A 27,337-nucleotide genomic window follows, 5' to 3' on the forward strand; every position below is an offset into this window, starting at 1 on the left:
AGTCCCTCATATGTAGATTTCCACGACCCTTAGAAATATCATGCCCATGTTATCTAAATGTACATGCAACATCTTATTCATCTTCCATGATCAATGAAACATAACTCATGCAACATCATGGTCCTATTCATATCAGGACAATTCCTTTTTATTTAAAAAAGCAAAATACGATGATCCCACTTTCCAAGCTGCTCTGGAAAGTGGTCTCCCTGCTTGCTGGATTTGGGCTTTTGCATTCTTCAACAGTTTTCTCCATACATGCTACCCCTACCTTTTCTATTTCCATCTTTTTCTAATTCTAATGCTTATATACCTATAATTCATTTCCCTCATCCCAAAAAATTCCCAAACATTTAACTCCAAAATCAGAACATTAAGTATTATTGGTGCTCTAGTACTGTACATGTGCAGTCATAACAAAATAGAAAATTATTTATACAACAAGTTAAGTAAACTCTTTTCATAATTAAGGCAACAGTTGTACAGGGAAGAAAAAAAGAATTGTCCTATTCTGTTACTAGATTATAGGATTCATTTATGTTAGGGATGTTAAAGTTAGATTAATCAATTAATCAAATTGTCGATTAGTCGATAAGGGTGCATCTGCTTTGAAATGTAGCAAGAGCCCACCTGACTTGCTACATTTCTAAGGTTTCCATTTTTCATTGAAAATCTTCAGACATAATTTTTCCAGACAGCTCCAATATTTACAGTGGTCTGACTGTCATGAAGTTTCCTATAAACCAGGGTTTCCCAACCTATGGGTCGGGACCCAAATATGGGTCACCATTATATTTCAAAAGGGTTGCCAAGTGTCTCCCCAGGTGGCTCTGCCCTCTCTCCTCTTCCCCTCCCCCCTTTTTGAATTGCCTTGGGTCACCAAGTCTTCCTGAATTGTCAAAGTGGTTCCCCATCTGGAAAAGGTTGGGAACTGCTGCTATAAACAAATACAAATGAACTCAGACCGCAGTGCATGCATGTGTCATTTGCATATTGTAAGTATGTTAAAAGTAATTTTTTTAGAGAACATATCTACATGTCAACAATTGTCAAAGGGAATGAGTGTTTTGATTTTGTAAAGTATGCTTCCTCTCCAAGAAGCAAACATGTAAAAATAGCATCTTCTTACATTTATCTGCTTCCTGCACATATTTAGAGTCCATCTGACACTTTTAATGACAATACTTACTATTTTATTTCCATTAACATTAAACAGCCAAAGTAATGAAAGAGTGGGATTCTGCTCTGGTTTATAAATTGTCAACAAAATTGTTAACCGTGTTCAGACTGCAGGGCCAAATTCTGATTTTAGTTACATGTGTGGAACACCATTGTGTTTAACAAATATAATACTCAGATATAATAAAGGACTGAAAGTGACACGCCAAACATATAATGGTTATGGACTCTAAATATGTACAGGAAACAGATAAATTTAAGATGATGCTATTTTTACGTTTGCTTCTTGGGGAAGAAGCATAAGATGACAAAGCCACAAATTGACTACAAGATCCCAGATTAACTAAGCAATTTGCTCTGAAAACCCATTAGCAAATTAATATAAACCTTTTGATGCTCCGGACAGTTACTTTTCAGTCTATAACCAGTTAAAAATATTTATAGAAATAGCAGTACAAGCCATGTACTATTGACATAAGTGTTCTGCTATTACACCTATTCAGGTACCTTTATTAACTAAACATAACATCATAATTAATAAAATCATGTTTGTTCAACAAGACGTTTTTCATAAATGACTGGCAAGAATTTCATTCTTATTCTTTAGTTCTTTATCCATTGACTCCTGTATCCACTTTTCCATTATATTGCCTAGGAATAAGGTTAAGCTCATCAGCCAATAATTACTTGGGTCATCTCACATATCCTTTTTGAATACTGGCATATTAGCATTCTTCCAGTCTTCTGGAGTTTCCCCAGTACTCCAGGATTTAGTGAAATCTATCCTGAGGCAAATGATTTCCTCAATCAGTTCTTTAAAGCAGGGCTGGAGAACCCTTTCTGGTCAGGGGCCACTGACCCACAGAAAAAAAAATCAGTCGGGAGCCTGACTGAGAAGCAGCTCTCACCCCGCCCCCCCGCCCGCAACCAAAAAACAAAACCCCCACAACAGTGTTCACTCTAAGATGTCTAGCAGCACAGCTTCCCAGGTGGTGATTCAGCCCCACCCAGTCAGACGCTCAGGGCTCCATGTTTGGAGCTGACTGACTGAGTGGGACTGATTAATCACCTGTTAAGCTGTATTGCTGTGCATCTTAGAGGGAACACTGCCCACAACCTTCACTGACACTCCCTACATTCCCTTCCCAGATGAGAGCCATGGAGGGGCCTAGCCTGGTAGATTTTGTGGGCTGGAGTGCCAGCACAGACTCCCCAATGCTGGGAAAGGGGAGACCCTGAGCTGCAAGGGCTGGATCCAGGCAAGCCAGGGGCTGGATCCAGCCCCTGGGTCTGAGGTTCCCCATCCTGCTTTAAGGACTTTTAAGTGCAAGTTATCTGGGCTTACTTAAAAGTTTTCATCCCTAGTATAGGTTTCACATCTTCCCTAGTTACTAATGCACTAGCAAAAGTACTTTATCATCCTTATATGATACAATTATTTCATCTTTCCTCTTTGGAAATACAGACCAGAAACGGTTACTGAGCACTTCCTTTTCTCCAGCATTAACAATTTTACTATCTCCATCTAGTAATGGGCCTATAATATGGCTAGAATTTCTTTTATTTCAAATATATTTAAACTCTTATTGTGTGTGTCTCATGGATTTTTCTCTGATGTCTTTAGCTTCCCCCATCACTTTTCAACACTTATATCTAATTTGAATTACCAATTCCTATTTTTAAGCGTTTAATTCTGCTGCAAAAAAATCACTCCTAGTTAAAATTTGAATCCAGTGTGCCCCCACACCACAACTTTTAAAAATTAAGTAATCCTAAAATAAAGAACATCTAAAAATATTCATAATAGTCCTTTAAAATGTTCTTTCATACTCCTGACTCTCAAATGGTATATAGATATTGTGGGAGACTACGTCTTGAGTAAATAATTTGTAATGCAAAATCGGCTGCTTATATTTAAAGAAAAACTTTTTAGGGTACATGACAAGAAATGCCAATAAAACCAAAACAATTTTTTTCCTAGATAATAATACTTGAGCAAATATATTTAATATATACTACATTATCTCATGGCTCGTTGGGGTTCTTTTTGTTCTCCTGAATTATCTAGCATACCAAGTTTCATTTAGTATCTTTTCCTCTAGGTTACCCTTCCTACCCATTGTCTCCTCAAGCATTTTGTAGATATTCTATGGAAACCCTACTTGGCCTCTTTGTAAGTCCTACATTCTGCTTTCAGGTCTTGAAAACCCATTTCTGTCATGACAGTAAAAATAATACTAACCCTCCAACTGCAACCTAGTTGCACAATACTTGTTAAAACCTAGATCTATTTTTCAAACACACTTAAGTCAGAATGTGGCACTGTTTGACCACTAAACTTCCCCTGTTCTGCCCTCACCATTCTGGGATGGTTTGTTTAAGAAAGTCAATTCTGTAGGGATGTGGACCACGGCCAAGCATGGATCTGTATAGTCCCTAATACACTCAATGTTAGCACAAACTATAAATGATTAATATATATGGTTTTTATTGAGTATTAATCGCTATGTTTTTTATATAAAACAGATTTACAGATTCTTATAGATTTATAAAATCAGTAAGAATAAGCTTAAGTACATTTCTTCACCTATCTAAGATTGAGAGATAGGGACACTACAAGTATTGAGATGTCTGACTTATAGAGAAACCACACAGCAGCTGCCTGTTATTCATTATCTGTTTAGAGGTGATATTTTAAATATATACTCATAGTAAAAATAATGCAGTACGATTTAGCAGTTGTGCTTTTCCTATGAAAAACAGCAAAGAGATGATGGCTTTGGAAGCCAATATAAACTGATTTCCTAAAGTATTTTGGAAATTAAACTAATGAAATTACTTTCTAGATTGCTATTGTGTGCTGCAAAAAAGTGGGGGAAGGAAGGTTAATACAGACAATTGCAGTCTTCAGATGCTGGCCATCTAATCCTATGGGAAAATAAATCCAGACACAATATGGTGACATACACAGATCCGAACACAGAAAAATGCTAGGTGAGTGATAACTGTTAAAGCAAGCTAGAAAGCATACAAATCCAGTAGTAGCAAGGGTAAAGAAGGGTTTTTAAAGATAAATGTATACCATTTAAGTAACTTTGTTTGAATCACAAAAATCTCAGGTCAAGATTGTATTTTTTAAAACAATGTGTAAATTCAAATAGAAAAAACACACATTTAAGCACGCTTGCTACAATGTGAATGGTCTTTACCAAGTAGCATTTCAAATAACTGATTTTCTTTGTAAATAAAAACATGAAGACCAACATTGTAGCAAGTCTATCTACATTTGTGTTTTTCTACTCTAATTTGCAAATTTGTCTCTATATATAAACAATCCTGTTAAATGTGGAAGGTAAGAGCTACTTTTTTTCTAAACAAGTATTCCATGAGATTGACTTTATAACTTCTTACAAAGCAGGTTCTGGGTGTTGTAAAACATAACATTAAAAAGCCAAGGTTAAAATTAATGAAGGCAACAATTAACAAAACCTACACAAACAGATGCCACCAGATTCTTTAAATATGAATAGCTCAGAAGTAACTTTAAGATTTTAATACTAGCTCATTTAAACTTATAACAACATGAAAGCTAAATGCCAGCTGGAAAACTTATTCACCTATGTTCAGTCATTTTTTATTTTCCTTAAAGCATCTGCAACTGTAAAGCTGATAATTCACAATTAATTACCAGAAATTGTTCTAAATTAGCGAGCTAAAAGGCCAGTCATTAATCTTCACAATCATTTGATGGTTAATCCATAGCCATTTGGAAAGCACATCTACGCACTACTAGTTAAAGACACTTGTGCGCTAATAACTACAACATTCTCCTCTGCCATTAATTTTAACTTAATTTGACATTCAACATTTACTAATTGCCAGACAAGAAGATTAGCATGCAGCATGGAAAAAGGTTAACATGACTAACATTTTCATTAATACAAACATGTAATAGACATTTTTTAAGATGTATGTTAAGATTTAGTCTACATTCCACTCCCACACACGTATATATCTGGGGAATGGAGGGAGGTAGTATGGGTAACTGGTCGGCTGGCAAGCCAATAACTGTATTGTTGTTTGCAGCAAGGCTTATTGTAAACTAGTTACTGTCCTGCTAACCTCATCAATAAACTGTTCATAATTCCAGCATATGTTACTATTTTTATACTCAAAACTTTATTGACCTGTTTTTCTTCCCTTCTAGGAGCAATGCTAACAGCAGAGGCTGGAAACTCTCCACTCCATGCAAGAAACAAATCAACTTTGACTGATGGTACCGATACCTACTCATACCAATCCCACTTTGAATCAGTCAGTTAAAAAAAAAAGGGACTGTGGTACTATATATACTAATACCTTCACACAAGAACAAAAACACAAATTTGCCCAGCTTGTTAGAGGGAAAAACTATTCTAAACTAATTTTTTCTTATGTTTACTATCAAAATAGAAATGAATTATAGAACTAAGTTATTCTGAATGGCAAATAGTCACTACTGATTAATACACATCTTCATTTACTTGCAAGTTAAATTTGTGTATTGGGAAATACATCTTCGTATAACTTAAAAAATTCTGTTTTGGATTAGGAACTCTATGGTTTAAATCCTTATGATGTTCTGCACTGGGTTTTTGTGTAATACTTCTTGTGCTGAGCAGATAGAGTGGTGCCTAAGAGTCTGTCTCGGAATAAAATCATCATTAAAAATCACCACCACCAGAATAGATCTTGTTAGATTAAACCAGTTTTTCCTCCAACTTTCCTCCACACACACAGGTTTCAAATCAGTGAAAAGAAAGGAACAAAGAGCAAACTTTTTAAAAATGGTGTTAGAGGCTTGATCTACACTGAGAAATCACGTTGGCACTATGATGTTTGTGAGGGCTACAAAAAATTCCCGCATCCCTATCCAACATACAGTGAAAGCTGACCCAACTCCAACTAAAGATATAGCTATGTCAATGTAGCTAATGCCATTTGAGGAGGTGGTAAAAAATTGTCAGTTATAGGCCAAGTAGTAGTTATGTCAGTATAGTCTTCATAGTACAGATAAAGAGACAAAGGGCCTTAAGAGGGGCAGGTTTCTAAAATGAGTAGAAACTTTCGAACTGTTGGACCAGCCAGAGCTGCAAGGCACTGACCTCCCAAGTGAGAGAGATGCGCTATGATTCAGTCTAATTTTAGTCTATCAAAAAATAATATTTGACTATGACCATGACATCTCATTTCTTCAAATGGGTGGGTGAAAGTATATCCCATGAGGCACAGAATTCTCTGCCCATCATTGATGCTGCTTGTCAAAGGGCTCTCCTGAGTGGTTCTAGCAGTGAGATTCTCCCTCATGAAGTGACTTGCAGAATACAAGAGCTGATGAACTCTTTATATAATAGATATTAATAATATTAAAATATTCAATAATTCTTATACACCTTTCTAAGGAAAGTTCAAGTACCTTATGTTTAAGGTGCCTTTACAGACTCATTCCTATACTAGGGCTGTGGACAACTAGCCCAGTAGTCACTCCCAACCCCCCACTTGCTGCCTCTATTAGAAAGAGGCAAAAAGGGAGTGGGAGGGAGGGAGGTAGGGAGGGGGTGCTTCAAAGCGGCAGTGCCACGTGGAGCCCAGGGTCAGCGGGGGGAGGGACTCCTACACTGAACCCAGGCTCCACGTGGCGGTGCCGATTTGGAATGCCACATGGAGCCTGAAGCTGGGCTCCCCACAGCATTTCAAAGCAGCAGCACCACAATGAGCCCAGGGTCAACTAGGGACTTACGAGAGTCCCCGGCTGACCCTGGGTTCCATGCAGCGCTGCTGCTTAGAAATGCCACAGGGATCACAGGGTCAGCAGGGGAACTGCAAATTGCATCAACTATTCAACTAGCCAATTAATTGAAATTTTACATCCCATACACCAATATTCAGCCTAAACCTGTTTTTTTATTTCATCCCATTGCTCCCGCTTGGCCTCGCATATACAATATTGCCCTAAAAAAATTCCTCATCCTCCTTTTTATACAACTCCAATGATTGTAGATAGTTATGAATTACTGAATCCTTGTTGAGGACTTAATCATTTTAGATCAAGATGTTGTACAAGCAAACTATTCCTCAGCACACCTTTGTCAGATCTGACACCTAAATATCATCATTTTACAAGTGGGGAAACATTAAGAAATTTATATTTTAGCAGCCAGCCAAAGACCTCATAGTGACTCAGAGGCAGTACCAAGAACAGATGTGGGATGGGGAACCTTTTTTGGGTAAGGATCCACTGACCCACAGAAAAATCAGTTGGAGCAGTACACAAGTGAGGAGCAAAAAACACCCCCCAAAAAACAAAACTAAACAAATCTTCACTGACAAGGTCCCCAACTGAGAAGGAGAAAGATACTCCTCACATTCTTCTTGCATACCAGAGCCTAATGGGGCCCAGGCTAGAAGATGTGGTGTGCTACAGCCCTGCAGAGAAGCGGCAGAGGGCTGGAATGCCAGCTCGGGCTGTCTAATGCTGGGTGGGGATCTGAATGCAGACAAGGGGGCTGAATCCAGACAAGTTAGGGGCTGCATACAGTCCCCCAGGGCCTTAGCTTCTCCACCCTACAATAGATGATGTTTCTTCCCCTACATATTAAGCTTTTTTTAAAATCTTTCCTCATCAATCCATTACTCCAATTACCTAATCATGTTTGCTGGTCTGTCTCTCCAGTTGGTATCTGCCACTGCCATGTTGATGAAATCAAGCTCTCAGGTACATAATTCAGCTTAATTCTATGCACATTGTATCCACTATGTGATACAATAATTTTTCTCTGTTGAAGGAGATTATCCAAATTATTCTTATCTATGCCACTTAAAATATCAGTTTATTATTTGGATAGTGAATAATCACTTAAAAATAAAAAATTGTCAGTATTTTTTTTTAAAAATGCTTATGTTGGTGAAGATTATCAAATTCCTTTTATTCATATTAGTAAACAATATTCTGAAACAATTCCACATACAGATTAAAACTGATACAACTGCAGTCTGCAAATGGAATTATTTTTGACCATTGTTACTAATTCATAAAATTCATGGAGTCTGCACTAATGTTATTAAAATATTCCATGATGTTTCCTTATACAAATAATTTACCTTTAATTTGGTTAGTTGGTATCATGACAACTTTTTAGTTAAAGCATATTTCAAAAGACTTCAAATCTCTAAAAATGCACACTTTTCAATGTTTTAAAACATTCAAGCAAATAGTATATTATATTGTATCAATCATTTTCTTTTAGTTTTGAAGAAACAAAGGTCAGAAAGGCAACTTGTCCACCATTCTTTACTTGTTTCCTATTATTAGCCATGAAGCCATTGCTTCTTTTTGCAAACTAACAGAACTAGACACATTCAAGTTTAGGATATAGTTAACACATCTATTATGCTAGGAAAAAATAAAGAAGGTGAGTGGTTTCATAAAGTCAATATACTTCAATAAAACAAAATTGGGTTTTAATCTCAATTTTTCTTCCATATTTACATCAAAACTGTAAGACTCATACAACCATTGTTTCTGGCAAATCATGTGCAGCTTTGAAGAACAGCACAAAGATATAACATAAAAATCAAGACATTGCAAGAGAAAGAAAATCAGCTTTAAAAAGGTTATCCACACCTTTTAAATTCTGAGAGCGAAGGAACCAATGTAGCGCAATTATGCTAGAAAAACCATTGCGGCTTATAAAGCATAGTGCAGCTGTTGGAAGAGAGGGTTACAGTGACAAACAGCTTCCCTGCTACAAAGGTGGCAGGAAATCTATCAAACTGGACAATAAAATTGCAATTGAGTTTCTTTGGCTTTTTATAGCAGCTGCATGTATCTTGATGTGTAGCTCTGCAAAACCTATCCAATTCTGCAACATTAGTCTGTTATACACTAGTTCTTTATCAAAGAATGTTGTTATAAATTAGCAGTAGAGGGTGCAAAGGAGAAACATGAGCATTAATCCCACACAATTAGAAATTTAATAAAAATGTTTTTTTTTCTCAAAAATATTAAGAAAATATGTTGAGACACCATATGATTTCTGGTTCCATAGAACTCTGAAAGCATGCTAGAAATCAAACAAATCAGTGATGCACTTAGCTTCTAGCAGTATACCAAATGAATTATTTCTACACAGTATTATGAAGTCGTATAATATAAAGAGTCTGGGTAAACTAACATTTTTAAAAGTGCGGAGAGAATTTAAATTGTTAATAAATTAGGAAAAAGCAATTTTAAGAATTCATTACCAATTGAATATTGCACCTCCCCACCACAAACACACACACATTATCACTTCAATCCTTTTACCATTAGTTGCAGTTTAAAATGTAACTAATACCTTTACCAAAAATTAATTTCATCTGAAAATACACAGAATAAGGTTTAACATTACATGTTTTGTTAGACTATAAAGTGCTACCAGACCATTTGTTGTTTTTTAAATTTATCCTATTTTTTTTTTAATAATTCTGAATTCTTGCATCATAAGTCTATGAAGACAATTTTTACAGCCAGTATCCAACAGACTGAACCATCCCCAATCCTGTTTAAACTATTTCAAACTCAAGTCACCTTTTGCAACCCACCTCACGTATTCATATGCTCATCTCTCTCTTCTCCCCCACCACTGACCTTCAGTTTCAATGCAAAATAACAAACAAAAAAACAACCACAACCACTATAGCAGGACAAACATTGGACACTGAAGTCAATAGGATTTGGGCTTTCTAAAAGTGAAGCCCAGAAGTTTATTCCACAGCTGAGGAACCTTCAAGAAGAATTTCCTGGATGCAAGCCTGATTCATGACAAAACCTGGGCAACAGGAGGGCAGAGCATAGTGTGAACCCCCTTTGATCCCATTTGGTATGGTACGGGAAGAAAGGCCCTTTCACAGTTAACTAGAACTAAATCTATTTTCGGAATGCAGTAGTATTTGCCCCCATTGAGTTCTTGTTTTCAGAGATTTTATAACTCATCCAAAATTTTTTTTAATATTGGGCTTCTACAAGATCTCCTAGAAACTTTTGGGTTTTCCTCTACATATCCTGGAATAGCTGGGTTAGCCATTTTGAGTAACACATGTGAAATAATACATCATTATTGGTCAAAAATCAGTTTAAGTCTATAGATTTTAACAGTTTTTCATGGTTAACTTAAGCAGTCATTAGTTCTCATTGCAGACTGCTGCCTTTTTCCCCCCACCCACACTTCACAAGCAAACATTTCAAAACAACCATGGGTTATTTTTTATAGCTATTGTTTAGAAACCAGGGACACATTCCTCAGATGTTCCTAAACTACACATGGCAAAAACTTCAGGCAAAGGAGTAGTTTTATGACAGCTTTCTGCTCACCCCAATGCTGGGGGGCAGTCAATGACTGATTCCAACTCCAAGCATTTTAAGGCAGCCTAAGGGCTGCTTAAATGTATGCTAATTTGTAACCAAACTTCAGTGGCCTTTATCCTGGCCACAGATTATAATCCACTCTACCCACACACCTCTATTGTGTCACTGGAGCCTCGTTTTGTCATAGATTAAAATCTAGTCCCAGATCCGTTGCACCTATAACATCAGGAAATGTTCTTTGACTCAACACTTGCAAGCATTTTTAGTATGTGGACTTTCATTCTTCCCTCTCATGCATGACCATACACAATAGATTATTGAGCTGTTTATTGGATCAATAATCAGTGATCTGCAAAATAAACTGCTAGTGTTGTTGTGGTCTAAACAGATTGACACCTTCTGATGGAAAATTAACCAATGTAAGGAAAGTGATATGGTATTAAGATGTGCAATTTTGCATACCATCTCCAAGTCAGCAGCTCCCAATTGCCAGTCCACAGACTGGTGCCTGGCAGTGAACTGATGGGGCAAAGCTGGTACTGGGGGACTCTGGAGATGGGGCTAATATTGGGCCCTGAGGTTGTGGGGGACTTGGTGCTGTGGGGCTCAGCAAACAGGAGACTGGCACTGGGGGATCTGGTGGCGGCAGATATAAGGGTGTAGAACCTGGCATTGAAGTGTTTGGGATGGGGTGCTGGCACTGGGGGGTATGGGTGCAGGGAATTCTGGGGTCAGTGGCTAGCACTGGGGGATAGTGAAGGGGTAGGGGGACTCTAGGGGTTAGGGCTAGCACTGGGGGACTCACAGGGCCGTGATGTACCCCAACCCCAGTCTGCAGAGCAATCGCAAACAGACAGCTTCAGCTGTGGCAGCCACCCGCCACTTGGCGAGTGCCAGAGCTGAAACAAGCTGTTTGCAGCGGCTCTGGGGGCTTGGGCTTTTGGCAGACCAGTCACGTTTTATTTTCATATTCATTATTTATATGATAAATATGCAAATGTGCAAATAAAATGCAACCGTTCCACCAAAAGTTTGTGAATGTGTTTGCCAGTTCGCAGTATAAAAACAGTTGGGAACCAGTGTTCCAAGTGGATAAGTCTCTCACTTTCAAAAGTGTGTAAATTACAATGTAAAAGATTCTAATTAAATCTGTGAGGACACAAGTTTCACAGCTCTTTATATTATTTTCTTTTCCTGGTGTAGGGAAAGAATTGAAGTGGTAGCTTTACCTAGTTCTGTATCTCAATTTTTAAAAAAAGTTTCTGATATAATTTGAACAATAATAAAAGCCATGAAAGAAGAAAGGCTGACATCCATATTCATACAGTGTGATTCTCTTTCTGCCACCTTACCTTCCTGTCTCCCTTCATGGATTTAATGGACAATATCACACTATCTTCTGATTTTCTGAATTCTGTTGGTTTGTTTTACTGCCTTTTGACATAGGCAAAAAATGCCTTTTAGCAATGAATAGATAAGGTGCGCCACCTTGTGTTTAAAAATGTCATCCTATTGATAATTCACAGAAATCCAACATTAGAACTCCATTGAAACTCTGATTAACATGGCCTAGGACATGTTTAAAAAACACTTACTAAAAGTGAACACACTTATGCCAAGAGCAACCAAGAATTTTGTGATTAAAATATTTTAACAAAAAGGCATTCAGTTTTCTAATGTGACAAACAATACACTGAACTTGAAGGACATGCTATTAAGGACTCTTCAATCTGCTCAATTTCTATTAATCCATTAGCTGATTTTTATTAGAAGATTTGTTTTGTATTTGACCTAGCACTTAAAGACTCCAAAGTTCACTAGACACTACAAAAATAAATTACTGCAATTTCCAGAAAACACTCACCTTTGAATGTGTGATTGACAGTGTATCCACCCAAACTCGCCAGCCACCCCACTCATATTTGACAGCATGATACAGCAAGATTCTAAAAATGGCATACACCATTTCAGTTATCTTCTGCTCTTCAGAGTTCTTGGGATTGAAATAGCAAAGAGAAAGCATCCACTCCTGCCACACTGAGCACTGTAGCAAGCTCCTGCAAAACACACACTCCTGCTGATAAACTTCATGTCAAAATGGACAAGCATATTTAAACATACAAAGATCATTATACTTGTAGTGATTATACATATCAGGTGATGAACTTAGCATATGTAAAAACACTAGTGCATGCAAGTTTCTCTAGCACCACCTGTAGAAGCTTAGTAGAATACAGAATTTGTTTAATAAGGTAGCATGTTTTCCTAATAAGGCTATTTTAGCTTAGTCCTATGATAGGACAAATTTGTAAGACATGGTTGTTTACATATGGCCTTTGTATATACAGAATGAGATCTCTTACCTCCTATTCTCTCTGCTGTTGTTAAAAAGTTTAATCATATCTGAGAGAAAAGCTCGACGAACCTCCAGAGATTCCGGGCACTGGGGAGAGTTACGTACCAGGGTTGCAATTACTTTTAATACCTCTGTAAAACAGTTCAAAAGTAAAAACTTTTAAAACTAGAAATAAAACACCTCAGGTACTGGAGCTATGTTCACCCAACAGAAACATTTGATAAGTGTCATGTTACGGAAAAGTAACTCAAAAATATATTTGTTTACACAAAGAAGAAAAGCATTTCCATCAGGGCCAAAGATGCCTCTAAGAAAAGAAGAAATATATTGCTTCCTTCCTTCAAATACTTCCATGACTATTCACTTTCAGTGAGATCTTAAAAACGGAAGCAAACAGAGACATTTTTCACATGAAACACACAACTTTAATTTAGCCTATTACCACTCACATTTTGCCTGTCTGACACTCCATGATTGCAGGAATAGGTGGGCCAAATTTCAGCTGCCAGTACCACTATTTAAATATGCATTGAGTTGTCTCACTTCCCTATGGGAGTGGTGTTATGTCATTATGTAAAACGCTGGAATTAATGATGATCAGGTTTAATAATCACCACTAATAACTATTATGTGATCAATGACTGAATGATAAATTATACATTTACAAGGAAATATCAGTATTTACTGTTTTTTAAGAAATATGTTCTCTGGAAGACTAGAAACATACCAGTTGATGAATCATGTTATAAAATGAACACGAAATGCAGCCTGAACACCTGCATCCTCCATCCCCCGTCCAAGAGAACAGGGGAGGCAGCTACACCATGGGGTGGAGATTGGAGTGGGAGGAGGTTAGGGAGGCTGGTGGAGGAGCAAGAAGACTGAGTGGCACAGCCAGCTGGAGCTGCAGGCTGGGAGGCGGAGTAGGCAGAAGGGGAGCAATACAACCTGCCAGAGCTACAGGCCAGCAAGTTGAGTGGGTGGTGGCACGTGGAAGATTGTGGTGGGGCTCAGGGACTTGTTCCAGGAGGTAGAGCAGGGAGTGGGAGGCTCAAGACTGGGCCATTGGGGCCAGAACCTGCCAGAACCAGGGCCGCCCACTGGTGCCCCAAATTTAACAGTGCCCTATGCAGCTGCGTATGCCGAAGGATGGCACTGGCACAATACTGTATGCGGGAGGGCAGAACACAGGACATTCTGATTTGGGGCAAGTGGGACTGGTTAGTAAGCCACCAATTTTGTTACTTCAGGAAAAACAGAATGAACTTTGAAAACAGAAAAAGTCAGTCAGAATTTGTGCTTACCCACTTTCACAGTTTCAATTAGACTTCTAATTTAAAGTTTCAATAACATTTTCCCTATTTACTAGCACTGACCTTATGACTGTATTTGGGAAGAAGTTACCATTCCTACATGCCCAAGTGAGTCCAGTCTTAGTTAATAGTTCTAGGAAGTCTGTGTTAGGTTAACAGGGACTCTGCCAACTTGAATAAACTGAGCACATGGAGTTTATAAACCACCAACTCAACCCATCTCTATCCCATGAAGATGACACCACCAAATTCTCCCTTTATGTACTGAATGCATCTATCAGAAAGCATACAACATTCTCCAAATATAGGTCATTTTCCTCCATATTTATTTTCCTTCCCTAGACTCTGAATGTGGTATCTCCATCTTTATACTTTCTATTAAAAGACAATGCAACTCTAGAAGTAAAAATTTCATTTCTTCATCAAGAATGAAATATCATAACTTCATTATATTACAAACACATTATATCAATGCACACATCAAGAGAAGAAATTTGTTCCTCATGAAAGTGCCTAAGCAATCTGAAGTCTCAAATCAGGATTGCTTTTCCTACAAAGAAAGTTACCCTAAACAATGTAGTAAGCAGATACATTTCTTCTACTCCAACTCTGAACATTATACATTGAATGTAAGATGTAACATTCATTTAAGATGAATGTTACTTCCATACTTTATATAATTTAGTCTGACATAACTAAATAATGCAATCAGAATTATGTTGAAACCTGAACGTGTATTACATCAAAATACTATGTACATAGAAATGTAGAAAAACATATCATAGCATAAACACCATATAACAAAAAGAATCGGTACTAAATTACATATACATTTAGACACAGAAAATGTCTTTGAAAAATCTGGAGACAAGCATGTTTCCCAATTAACTCCAGCTAAACATGCATTATTCCCCCCTCTTGCATGAATTACTCTATAAAACTGACTTAGAGGGGTAGCCACGTTAGTCTGTAACTAAAAAAATACTTAAATAAATGGTCCTGTAGTACCTTAGAGACTAACCAAAAAATATCGATAGTATCATGAGCTTTCATGGACACAATCCACTTCTACAGATGACAATATTAGTTCCATATGTGTCATCTGAAGAAGTTTGTTGTGCCCACAAAAGCTCATGGTACTATCTATATTTTTTTGATTAGTCTTTATGGGTACGTCTACACTAGCTCCCTAGTTCGATCTAGGGAGGCTAATGAGGGTGATTGAACTTGCAAATGAAGCGCGGGATTTAAATATCCCACGCTTCATTAGCATGTTCCTGGCCAGTCATCATTTTAGAAATTGACTAGCCCGAAGTAACTGCCCTCGTCTACATGTGGCAGTGAAACAGGATTCCGAATTAAAGCCCTAAATTGGATTAGCTGGTAAACCTCATTCCAGGAGGAATAACAGCTAATTCGATTTAGGGCTTTAATTCGGAATCCTGTTTCACTGCCGCATGTAGACGAGGGCAGTTACTTCGGGCTAGTCAATTTCTAAAATGATGACTAGCCGGGAACATGCTAATGAAGCGCAGGATATTTAAATCCTGCGCTTCATTTGCAATTTTGGTCACCCTCTTTACCCTCCCTAGATCGAACTAGGGGGGCTAGTGTAGACATACCCTTAGGTGCTACAGGACCATTAGTTATTTTTTAAGTTTTTCTATAAAACTGAGACCACTGAGTTCAAATTGTCGCATGTAATAATTAAGTATTTTAATTATATACATTTTTAGCTTAGCAATTTTGTAATTTTAAAAATATATAATGCTTACGAGGATTTTGAATCTTTACTGTTGAATCTGGGTCAGGATGCTGTTTATGTATTACTTGAGTGCAAATTTGTTCAATAAGAATCTGGAGGAATGAGGAAGAAGACAGTATAAGAAACAGCTATTTCATGTTCACTAAAAAAAGCTTGCAAGATAATGGTTGATAAAGGTTACGTCACTTATAAGATTTTCTACAGCATCCACCATATTATCTTAGTGCTAAAAGCGTACTGAAGGTTCCTTGTTATATCCTTTAGTAACTAAATCAATTTTATTTTAACACCAATTTTTGCATTTTCTGAAACATGCAATTGGTATTTTAATTATAGCAGAAGAGGCCCTAAGTTTAAGCTAAATTCCAACCACCATAAAACATGATCTCCATCTTCCAGATAAAAAGTATCTAACTTGATACTTGATTTAACAGTTATTTAAAATGATTCACAATGAGCTACATCTATATCTTAACTAAGCAGAACTTGCAAAGTAGTACGCTTCAGTAGTAACCTCTAGTTAAGTTTTTAGCATCATCTGGAACATATTAGCACAAACATGCAAGCAATTTTATGACATCTTCTAAGTAATTAGGAAGATTGGATTCTAACTACAATCTATTACTACCTCAAACAGGACATTATACGTGGTCATGGTGATTACGCCTGTATGAAGCATCATCCTTTCAGCCAGCAAAGAGAACAATCCATGCCCAAGCATGACTTCAGCTTTTCTCCTGAAACAACACAGAAAGGCAGATAAAGTAAATTAGGGCACCTCTAACTTCGTAGGTACACTAGAGCAGAACTAAACTGATGAAACTTTCAGCATTTTATGTTGTAGTCGCTTGGTTTTCGGGAAGTTGGGACACAGAAACTCTTACCTGCCCTACAGTAACAAGCCTGCCACCCACTGGGGACTGATGAAAGTATGACTGCTGGAGGGCTCAGTCTCTGAGCCTTTAAGTATGCCTACTCTGCAATCAGAGCAGTGCCTGCAGCTCAGGTAGACCTATCGGAGCCAGCTAGCTCAAACAGCAGCAGCACTGAAGTCACAGCACCACAGGTCAGCAAATACATGCCCAGAGTCCTGGGTACCCAGCCTGCACTGCCATGCTCTATTACTGGTATTTAACCTTGCTAGAGCAAAGCTAGTGTAGGTATGTCTACACGTGCTGCAGTTACACCTTCCACGGCAATGTTGACATAGCCTGCAACAGGAGACACTCACATATTGTGTGCCAACATCCTACCACCCACCAGACCAAAAAGCTGAAGCCAGACCTCGGGGAGGCCACAGACGGCATAGGGAAGACCACAATCCTCCCCATTCAGCTCACAAAGATGATTTGACCATGAGCATTAGCTGTTAACTAGAGCTGCCTCAAATTCCATTACAGGCAGTCCCCGGGTTACATGGATCCGACTTACATCGGATCCCTACTTACAAACGGGGTGAGGCAACCCTGCACTAGCTGCTTCCCCCCAGCAGACCAGGGAGACGTGAAGCTAGCGCCCCCCCCCCCCCAGCAGACCAGGGAGACGCGGAGCGGCTTTTCTCAGCAGACACCTCATCTTGAGAATAAAGGACTGAGGGAAGTGAGGTGTGGGAGAATAAAACTGAGCTCTGGAGAAATGTTGTCTAGAGCTTCCCCTACAATATGTACCAGTTCCAACTTGCATACAAATTCAACTTAAGAACAAACCTACAGTCCCTATCTTGTACATAACCCAGGGACTGCCTGTACTTAAATAAGCTGAGGGAAACTAGTGTACTTTCTGCTCCAATTGGACAACTATATAACCTCCAAGATCAACAATAAAACCCGAGGGCCAATATTTCAAGACAAAAATTGAAAGACCTATGTCAAGTTCATTCTCCTTACCACCTTGAGTGGTGGAAGCCCTAATTACAGACAGATGTCTGAAGGCTAATAGAGACCAGGTGGATACATATTTGTGTTCTGGGTGGTTGCGGCATAAGGAGGAGGCGGGGACAGCAAAAATAAGTTAGGATGGATTAATTGTAAAGATAAACTAAAGTTACCAAACCCAGACTCAGTTTATGGGGGCTTAAGAATCTCTTTCTTTATTCATCTTCACTATAAAATTGGCAAGAATATTTACACAAGTGTTTCTGCTGTATGCCCAACAACAAACACTGAATACCTATCTGTTTTGGATCTGAGGTATGGCAATATCAACTCATTAAGAAAGTTTTCACCATAGCTAAGTTTCAAATCACATAACTAGCCACATTTTTTAAACATATAGCAAAAGTGCTGGGTTGCAAATACAGATTTTTTGCAATATTCTATATATCTCAGAGAGTATCTGTATTCAAGAACTCCTAAACAGTAAAAGCTAGGCTCGCCAACTTTGATATACAGCTTCCTGTTATCATAACTTAAAGCAAGGTAAGAGGATGGTTGTTCCAGGAAAATAGGATGTGCTTGGAATGGGATTGCTTCTCATAAAATCAAACAGGGCTCTGCTATGGGCTGCCGCACTAAACACCAGGCAGCCAGGCAGGTGAAAGGGTTGACTGGCAGTGACCCCCTTCCCCCGCCCCAATTCAGGAATGCTCCAGCCCCAAGCCTCTCACCACCCAGGCATTCTTTAGGGAGGGTGGGGGAGCTGAAGCTTCCCCCCCACCCAATTCATACAAGACATTGCTTGCTGCTCCCCTTCATCACCATTGGGGAGCGTAAGTAAAGTGCACAGTTTGCTGCATTCCTCTCCCTCTGGCTGTGGAGCGCAGGGGGCAGAGGAGTTGTGCACTTTGCTCACACTCCCTGACAAGACAGGAGGGGGAATAGCCAGCAGCTTCAGACTCACTGATCTCCTTATATACACATCTACACACATACCAACCTCCTGAACTTTTTTCCTCAATTTTTGAAAATACAGTACAGGCAGTCCCTGACTTACGCGGATCCGACTTATGTTGGATCCGCACTTACGAACGGGGCTCTCTCGCCCCGGAGGTCGAGGTGGCGGATTGCTACCTGCGAGCTCCGGGGCGAGAAAGCCCCGTTCGTAAGCTGCTCCGGTGCCCCTGGTCTGCTGGAGACCGTCTCCAGCAGACCGGGGCACCGGGTGGGTTCCCGTGCTTCTGAGGCTTTGCCAGAGCAAAACCTCAGGAGCACGGGGAACCGCCGCGGCTGCCGCTTCAGTCCTGGTGCCTGTGGTCTGCTGGGGACCGTCCCCAGCAGACCACAGGCACCGGGACTGAAGCGGCAGCCGCGGCGGGTCCCGCGCCTCTGAGACTTTGCCAGAGCAAAGCCTCAGAGGCGCGGCACCCCACTGCCGCTGCGGCTCTGCTCCCCGTGTCCCTGGTCTGCTGGGGGGGTGGGGGGGCGCAGCTAGTGTGCCCCCCCCTCAGCAGACCAGGCTTTTGTTTTGGACTCTGGGGCAGAGCAGCTGGAGCACTGCCGATTGGTCCTGCAGCGCCGCTCTGGGCACTACTGGACCAACCCGGCAGCACCCCAGCTGCTCTGCCCCAGGTCCTGATTCAGCAGCTGCTGGTCAGTTTCAGCAGCAGCTGAATCAGGACGCCGAGGAGCGGCGCTACTGGAGCAACCCAGCAGCACCCCAGCTGCTCTGCCCCAGATGTCCCCAAGTCAGCTTCTGCTGAAACTGACCAGCGCTGACTACAGGAAGCCCCAGGCAGAGTTGCTCTGCCCCGGGCTTCCTGGAATCAGCTGCTGATCAGTTTCAGCAGCAGCTGACTTGGGGACGCCTGGGGTTCTTAAGTTGATTCTGTATGTAAGTCAGAACTGGCGGTCAGTTTCAGCAGCCGCTGAATCTGGACGCCAGTTCCGACTTACATACAGATTCAACTTAAGAACAAACCTACAGTCCCTATCTTGTACGTAACCCGGGGACTGCCTGTAATTTAAATAAAGAATGGGCATTTTCATTTTATTCTTTAACATAAATAATCAAGTTAAGGACCTCAGCAACACCGAGCACATCCACTAAGTTTTAAAACAAAGATAAAATTAAAGCTCTCAAGATACCTTAAACTGAGTCCAGAGTTGGTAATATTTCTTGCTAATCTCACTAACTGTTACTATACAAGCACGTTTCTTTAAACACATAAACCTGTAAATTCACCTGTCACGAATCACTAGATAAGCTTGATGACAAAGTCTCTTATGATGCTACAGCACAAGTTCCCAATTGTGAGTAATGACACCACACAGGGAATCACTTATTGACAAAACAAACGGAATGACAATTAAAAACAGTACCTACTATGGGCTGAAGTGTGTATTCACACAGAATATACATAGAATCCTAGGGCTGGAAGAGATCTCAGGAGATCATCGAGTCCAGCCCCCTGCCCAAAGCAGGACCAACCCCAACTAAATCAACCCACTAATCACACTCTAAATATGTATTACTACAGATACAGAAAGAGTACCTTTTCTTCCGATTTAAACCAGTACTTACTTAGGTGCTAGATGTTTTAGAAAGAAGCCCATCGCTTTTAGAGCTTGTACTCTGATTCCTTCACTTTTTGATGCTAGAAGTTTATAGACAACCCTAAATATAAAAAACAAAAACATCAAGATTACACCTGAAATAGCAACCAAGAGAGTTTCCACACTGAAAAATTAACAAAAGCACACAGTAACAAGTTTGTACCTGAGCTAAAATGTAAGTGACAGATATTGCTAAGCTTTACAAATATAATAGAATATTTTCCTAAATTATATAGTACTTTGTACTCAAAAGTTATATTTGGGGATTTTGAAATCTGAATTCTGTTAGAGTACCTAAAAATATTGATTGATATGAACACAGTACATGTGGAAAGGTCATTGTAATTTCAGTACTCAAAACTGTCTTTAGATGATCTCACTCAAACAACAGTACAGAAAACCAAACAAATTCTGTTTGTTGTACTGTTAAGGCAGCTGGGTACAGAATAATTGCAAAAAGCTTCAGTTTCGTCTATGGGTGAACATTTGCTAACTTTATTAGTATTTGACATTGCAGAATGTACCTCCAAAATCTGGGACTCTCTGGTCCAGCTGCCCAACCACAGATGCACCTGGAGCAGACAGCCCAGGAGCCTAAGGGCACGAAGGCTAGCAAACTGGAAACTCAGCATCAGCAGCCCAGCTGGGAGCAGTGCAGGGCTGGGGCCAGGCCCACGTGGTTTTCCCCAGCTGCACAGGGCTGGGGCTGAAGCCCAGCAGCTTTCCCCAGCTGTGTGGGGCCAGGGTAAGAGCCCCAATGATGTAGTTGCTCCTGGCTGCACAGGAACGGAGCCCTGCAGCTGGAGCCAGAGCCTATGCCACCCAGAGAGCCAACAGTAGCTCGGCAAACAGCCCAGCCAGGTTGGCAAGTCAGGGTTGCTTGCTGGGGCAGCCTGCCAGCAGCGGGTGATGGGCTTGGGGGCCATTAGCAGGAGACCTCTTGTTCAGGACTGGTCAGGTCCCAATGATGCTGGACCAGAGAGGTCCAACCTGTAGTATCACTTGCTAGTCCTTTATTACAGCTTTCAGAAGGATGCTAAAAAACAGTGTCAGATGGTATTCTTTTCATTACATTTACGCTGGCTTCTGCACTTTAGATTATTTAACCAAAGTTAATAAAAGAACACATTAGAATCTGCGCTCCAGAAGCAGCCAACATCAGGTTCCCAGCCAATGGGAACACGGAGCTAATGCTCAGGAGTGGGGCAGTATGCAGAGCTCCCCACAAGCATAGTACCTGCCTGTACTCCCCTTCACCCGCCCCTTGAGATTCTCCTCTATTAGAGGGAACAGCACAGGGCAGGGGAGGCTGCCATGGAACTGTCAAATAGTCATATAACCACTAAAAAGTTGGCAACCTCACATGGGGCCAGAAGCAGCAGGGAAGGCAGGTGGAAGACTGCCAGCTCCTAGCCCAGGTGGGCTCATAGGCTGAGAGTCAGCAGCCCTCCTCCTCCCTGCCGCTGCTTCTATCCTTCCTTCCCTCTCCCACCCCCCACACTCTAACAGCACATGGGGCTGAAGCAGCCTTGCTCCTGGGTAATGGTTAACATGACCGGGTAAGGATGATGCTTGCCCAGGTCATCGGTTAACTGGTTACCTGTTCACATCCCTAGTTATTTCTGAGAAAATAAAGGTTATTATTGAATTTTAAGAAAAAGTACCCATGTATGTACATAGCCTGTGTGGGGGAAATTTTCATTTTAAACATGGAAAGAAAGCACCATTTAACTCAGCTTTTTAAGTTTTCATATCAGTTGCACTAGACATATAATCAGCCATTTAAATGACTGGGTTCAGTAGAGAAGTAAGGAATATAACAAATGAGACAGGAAAACAAAGGTTTCTTACAGTCAACTCACTCACTGTTCATACTGAGCTGCCCCTATGCTACTTAATAAAAAGAAAAAAGTTTTTATCTTGTGTTACATAAAAACAAATACGTTAGAGAACTGACATGGCATTCAAATACTTTATTATTTAGCATTTATTAGCTTCCTAGAATATAACATTACCAAACAAATTAAGTCAAAAGCTCAACAAAACATATAAAAAAACCTAGCACCATCAAGAAGGTAGAAACAATTATTAACATGACAGCATGATTTTTCACATAGGAAAACTAGAAAAAAGTATAATCCAGGATTAATCAAATAGTTGCAATAAAATGTATGATCTGAGAATATGCCTTTATATACAAGAGAATTACCGCTTCAAGTACCCTTCTAGGAACTGCTCTTGTACTTGGCTATATGCTCACACTTTCCCTGATATCCACACAGGATTCTTTTTAAATTAGAGAAGTTCACTTATGAGGCCACACTTTGTGGGCCACAAAATAAAATAAAATCCATAATTTAATGTCATTTTCCTAACAATTCTTCCATTGTGTTTTACCAGAAGCAACATGTTCACAGCTCCTTTCCCCAACTTCTACTGTCCACTTACCACAGCATGTAATAGTATTTCTCAACATATCGAATATGGTATACCGGTAGACAGCATTTGCAAACAGTAGGTTACACACCATAGGGGGAGAAATTAAAAAAAAAACCTTTTCAGTAGTGAAAAAGCTAACAAGGATTAGAAGAAATCTGTTAGCTAGTTCAGCTGGAGTTGGCCCTTTACTAAATTCTCAACAAATTGACACAGAAGGGAGGAGATTTGAAGCTAGATGTTAATAGGCAAAGATGAACATACGAGTCTAGACTAACTGACTACCACTTGTCTAAACAGGACAGAGCTTGGAGGCATTAACAATCTGTCAATAATAAAAACTGATGTCAACTGTGCCCAAGAGAATACCTGGGCACAAAAATCGCCTGCAGTTTACAACTGCAGTATGAGGACTGAAAGGGTTCTTAAGGTTGCGTGGCAATTCTGGTACAGTAAACTTCCGATAATACAGCACATTTAGGACCCAGGAAGTGCTGGATTATCAAATATGCCGGACTATCAGAAGGGGGGGCTATGAGGGGTCTGAAGTGGGGTGGGAGGGGATGCCACCCCAGACCCCTCATAGCCCCCCCTTCCGATAGTACGGCTCTGCCCCAGGCATCCTCGATTCAGCCGCTGCTGGTCAGTTTCAGCAGCAGCTGAATTGGGACGCCTGGGACAGAGCAGCTGGGGTGCTGCCGGGTCGGTCCCACAGTGCCAAGGGGCAGTGCTACTGGACCAACCCAGCAGCACCCCAGCTCTCTGCCCTACGCGTCCCCAAGTCAACCGCTCCTGAAACTGACCAGCGGCTGACTCTGGGAAGCCCGGGGCAGAGCAGCTCTGCCTCGGGCTTCCTGGAGTCAGCCGCTGGTCAGTTTCAGCGGCGGCTGAATCGAGGACAGCTGGGGTGCTGCCGGGTTGGTCCTGCAGCACAGAGGGGCAACGCTACAGGACCTACCAGAAGCACTCCAGCTGCTCTGCCCCCGGCTTCCCCGATTCAGCCGCTGGTCAGTTTCAGCAGTGGCTGAATCGGGGAAGCCGGGGGCAGAGCAGCTCCAATGATCCGTCTGCCCGGAGCATTTCTGGGTTCCTGATGGTGCCGGACCATCAGGAGTGCCGGACCATCAGATGGCGGACAATGGAGTTTTACTGTAAATAGCAATATCATCAAAATAGATGTCTCTTTTGTCTATGCATTAAATTTAACTTACCGTAATCCATTCCTCTGATCAAAAGCAGGAATCATAGAACTGGGATGCTCTGCCATCAGTGCAACAAGCAACTGTAAGACATCCATTAGATTGTCATCCTGTTAAAAAAATAAATTATAGATCTTTAACTCAAACAGTAAGTAGCTAAATTATTGCATTAGAATGTTACTCTAAATTGCAAAAGTCATTGCGAGTATGAACCAGGCTTCATTTTTGAGCCAAAGAATGAAGTTCCTCGGATAGCACCTGTAAGCTGTAGAGCAGGGCCAAAGAATCAGACCAGACTCCAAATAAGTAGGCCAAGCTCAAAGGAGCAAGAGAGCCAGGAGAAAGTATAAGAACAGGAAAGGTACATGGAAATCAGACCTGCCAGCTGTGCTACCAGGCACAACATTCTGGCCAAGGCTTCCACATGTCTGCCTGGTAAGGCTACCAATGGTCTAACTGCACAAATCCAAAGACCCTTGCCCACCCACTTGCTCCATCTGGCTGTGCATCTGTCTCAACCCTTCTCTGAGGACTTTCAAACTCTGCCTTGCCATGCATAGTGTGCTATGCAGTAGTCCACCATGTGGACACAACTAACATCCACAGCAATTCCACAACATGCTTTCACAATAAAACTTAATGGTAGCAGAATTCACAGTTAATTCATAGCCAACTAGCATGATGTAGATTCATACGCTGATTTGTCATCTATTTAGTCTTATCCACATTGTCTCCATGTAGATAAGTCCTTAAGCTGCAACCCAGATTGTCATTTCTGCATATAGGAGAAGGATTAGATTGTTTATTGCATGCTGTAGCCAATCATGCACACTCAATCCAGTACCAGAGCAAAGAGTAGCAGATACATATAGGTGTAAACACACATGAAAAATAAATCTGTACTGCTTGAAGTAAAATTCAATTAATTCCTTATTTTACCCATTTCAAGTACCCTTAAAGAGATTAGTTCAGTTAGATTTATGTTCCTATTTCCCTTGTCTTTGATGTTACATCTGGCATAAAGTGCCTTTTCCTGGTGCTAAAATATGAAGATACAAACATATCAATGGTAACCAATATTCTCTCTCAATTAGTTTTACAAACTTCTCTTAGACTTAATTATTCTAATTTTTAGTTCTCATTTTCAATGTATTGTTTAAAAACAGAAAAAAACAGTGGAAAAATAAAACAAAAAATATTACTCATGTGACAAAATACAGATTTTTAAGTCACTCTTGCTTTTCTGCTTGACAGATCAGTTTGCTGAATAGCACAGAAAACTATTTTGACTTACTACCTTAATGAATTTCAATCTACTATGAACATAGTGGTTAAATCACTACAAGATATTGGTAGTTTAACACACACTGCGCTCTTGGCTTGGATTGCATTTGGTAGTTCTTACTGCAGAGCCATCTTGTGGCAAAAGAGGATATTTGTATTAGAAAAAATATGAAGAAATTCTGCTTGACTTTCCAGGAATAGCAAAAAATAATACAAAAACATACCTCATGAATTGTGAGCAGATAATTGAGGATAGCCTGAAGTTCGTCTTCTTTCACTCCATAATCCTATTTTAAAAAAAAGAAGTAGTATCTAGCATCGTTCTTTCAAGGCATAACAAAATAATTATTAACAAGCAATATACAAAATAGTATCACAAAGCAGAACAGACACACAAGATCAGGAGCGAACTGACAATCAAAATAGGCCCTGAAAATGCGTTGAGATCAGCCCTCCCATGATGTCACCCCTGCGTGCCCCTCAAGTCCCACCCCCATTCCCTGCGTCATGTCTGGCATGCGGCGCAGGAGGCGGGTCGGGCTCTGCATGCCACATACACCGTGGATGCGGAGCCACTCGGAATGAGGGGCAATGGCATGCGGACACAACAGCCCACCGGGAAATTCCCGGTAGCCCGCCAGGCAAGTCGGCCCCTGCATAAGATAGATTTATCTTTATCTAAGGAGCCATTTATCTTCTAAGGTAGCAGGTTCTCTGCCCAAAAGGATTCACAACCGAAGGATCTAAGCTTCAAGAGTTGTCAACAATAGAGGAAAGTGACATAGAAAAATAGGATAAAAGATGTATATGTAGTAATAAGTGATACAAATTTCTTATTATTGTCCCTCATAATAGGAGAGCATATGGACGGACACCCAAAGAAGTTAAAAGGCAAATTTTAAGTAGTATAATACATAATTAATCTGAAAAACTGACTTCCACAAGACATTGAAGAAAAGAGCTTAATAGGTTCCAAAACCAATGTTAGACATCTGTTATAGATATACAACTAGATGTGCCAGAGGCCTGATTTGTTTTTCAAGTTTCAGCACAAAAAGTGTTTACTTATTTCCGTGGAAAATATGTTGTTTTGCCCAGGCCAAAACAGAAGTCTTAAAAGCATCTAATTGAGATGCTCTTGTACCTTAATGTTTTAGAGCAAAGTCTAGATGTTTGACCGGGGGTCATCCTGGCATCAGTATCTTTTACTTTTCCTACAAAAAAATTACTCAAATTTGGTCTTGTTATAAGCTACAAGTTGAAAAAGTTTACAAATGCTCAGTAACAGCTCTAGAGTTTGGTCACTAAAATACCCAGAGGTTTCACCTGCAATAGCATGCTCCAGCCAAGGGAATGAGCAGAACTTTTTCTGCAATTGGTCCTCCCCACTATAGGGAATGAGAACAGAGTAGGAATCTGTCATCCTTAGCTCTCAGGGCTTCTCCTCTGAGACCTAAAGGAGCGCAGAGCAGAAAGACAAGGTAGCCTGGCTCAAATGTAGAGAAGTGACAAGCACAGTGGAAAGAGAAGTGAGGATGAGGACCTCTTGGTCAGAGGAGAGCATTACACAGGAGCAGAAGGATTTAGAACCACTAGAGAAGGTTCCCCTCCAGAACCTGAAACTGAACTCAGAATTCCTCAGTCTCAATAGTCTTCTGTTATCTGGCAAATAGTTGCCCATTAGGAAAGTGTTTGTTATCCTTCAGTGGCTTGTCTGCATCCAGTCAGACTACTACTTGTAGTCAGGCTGTCCACTTTAATGCTGCTTCTGAAGTACAGGCAGTTACGCGGATCCGACGAACGGGGCTCTCTCGCCCCGGAGCTCGCAGGCAGTGGGACCGCCCAGAGTGCAGCGGTCCCGCCACCTCGACCTCCGGGGCAAGAAAAGCTACTCCAGGTGCCCCTGGTCTGCTGGGGACCGTCTCCAGCA

General features: G+C 40.5%; 1 protein-coding gene across 7 annotated transcripts in view; it reads right to left on the minus strand.

The window, feature by feature from the left end:
• LRBA (LPS responsive beige-like anchor protein) overlaps positions 1-27,337 on the minus strand; it is a 559,238-nt gene that overhangs the window by 456,471 nt on the left and 75,430 nt on the right. For all 7 annotated transcript variants that reach the window (XM_075930022.1, XM_075930023.1, XM_075930019.1 and 4 more), the window contains 7 exons: positions 25,632-25,694; positions 24,136-24,233; positions 20,457-20,549; positions 16,627-16,735; positions 16,009-16,090; positions 12,928-13,051; positions 12,429-12,621 (listed from right to left, as the gene is read on the minus strand). In XM_075930022.1, the coding sequence (XP_075786137.1) occupies positions 12,429-12,621; positions 12,928-13,051; positions 16,009-16,090; positions 16,627-16,735; positions 20,457-20,549; positions 24,136-24,233; positions 25,632-25,694 (762 nt within the window). The remainder of the gene's footprint in view (positions 1-12,428; positions 12,622-12,927; positions 13,052-16,008; positions 16,091-16,626; positions 16,736-20,456; positions 20,550-24,135; positions 24,234-25,631; positions 25,695-27,337) is intronic.

This window comes from Pelodiscus sinensis, chromosome 5 (genome assembly GCF_049634645.1).
Source record: "Pelodiscus sinensis isolate JC-2024 chromosome 5, ASM4963464v1, whole genome shotgun sequence".
NCBI classification, from domain to species: domain Eukaryota; kingdom Metazoa; phylum Chordata; order Testudines; family Trionychidae; genus Pelodiscus; species Pelodiscus sinensis.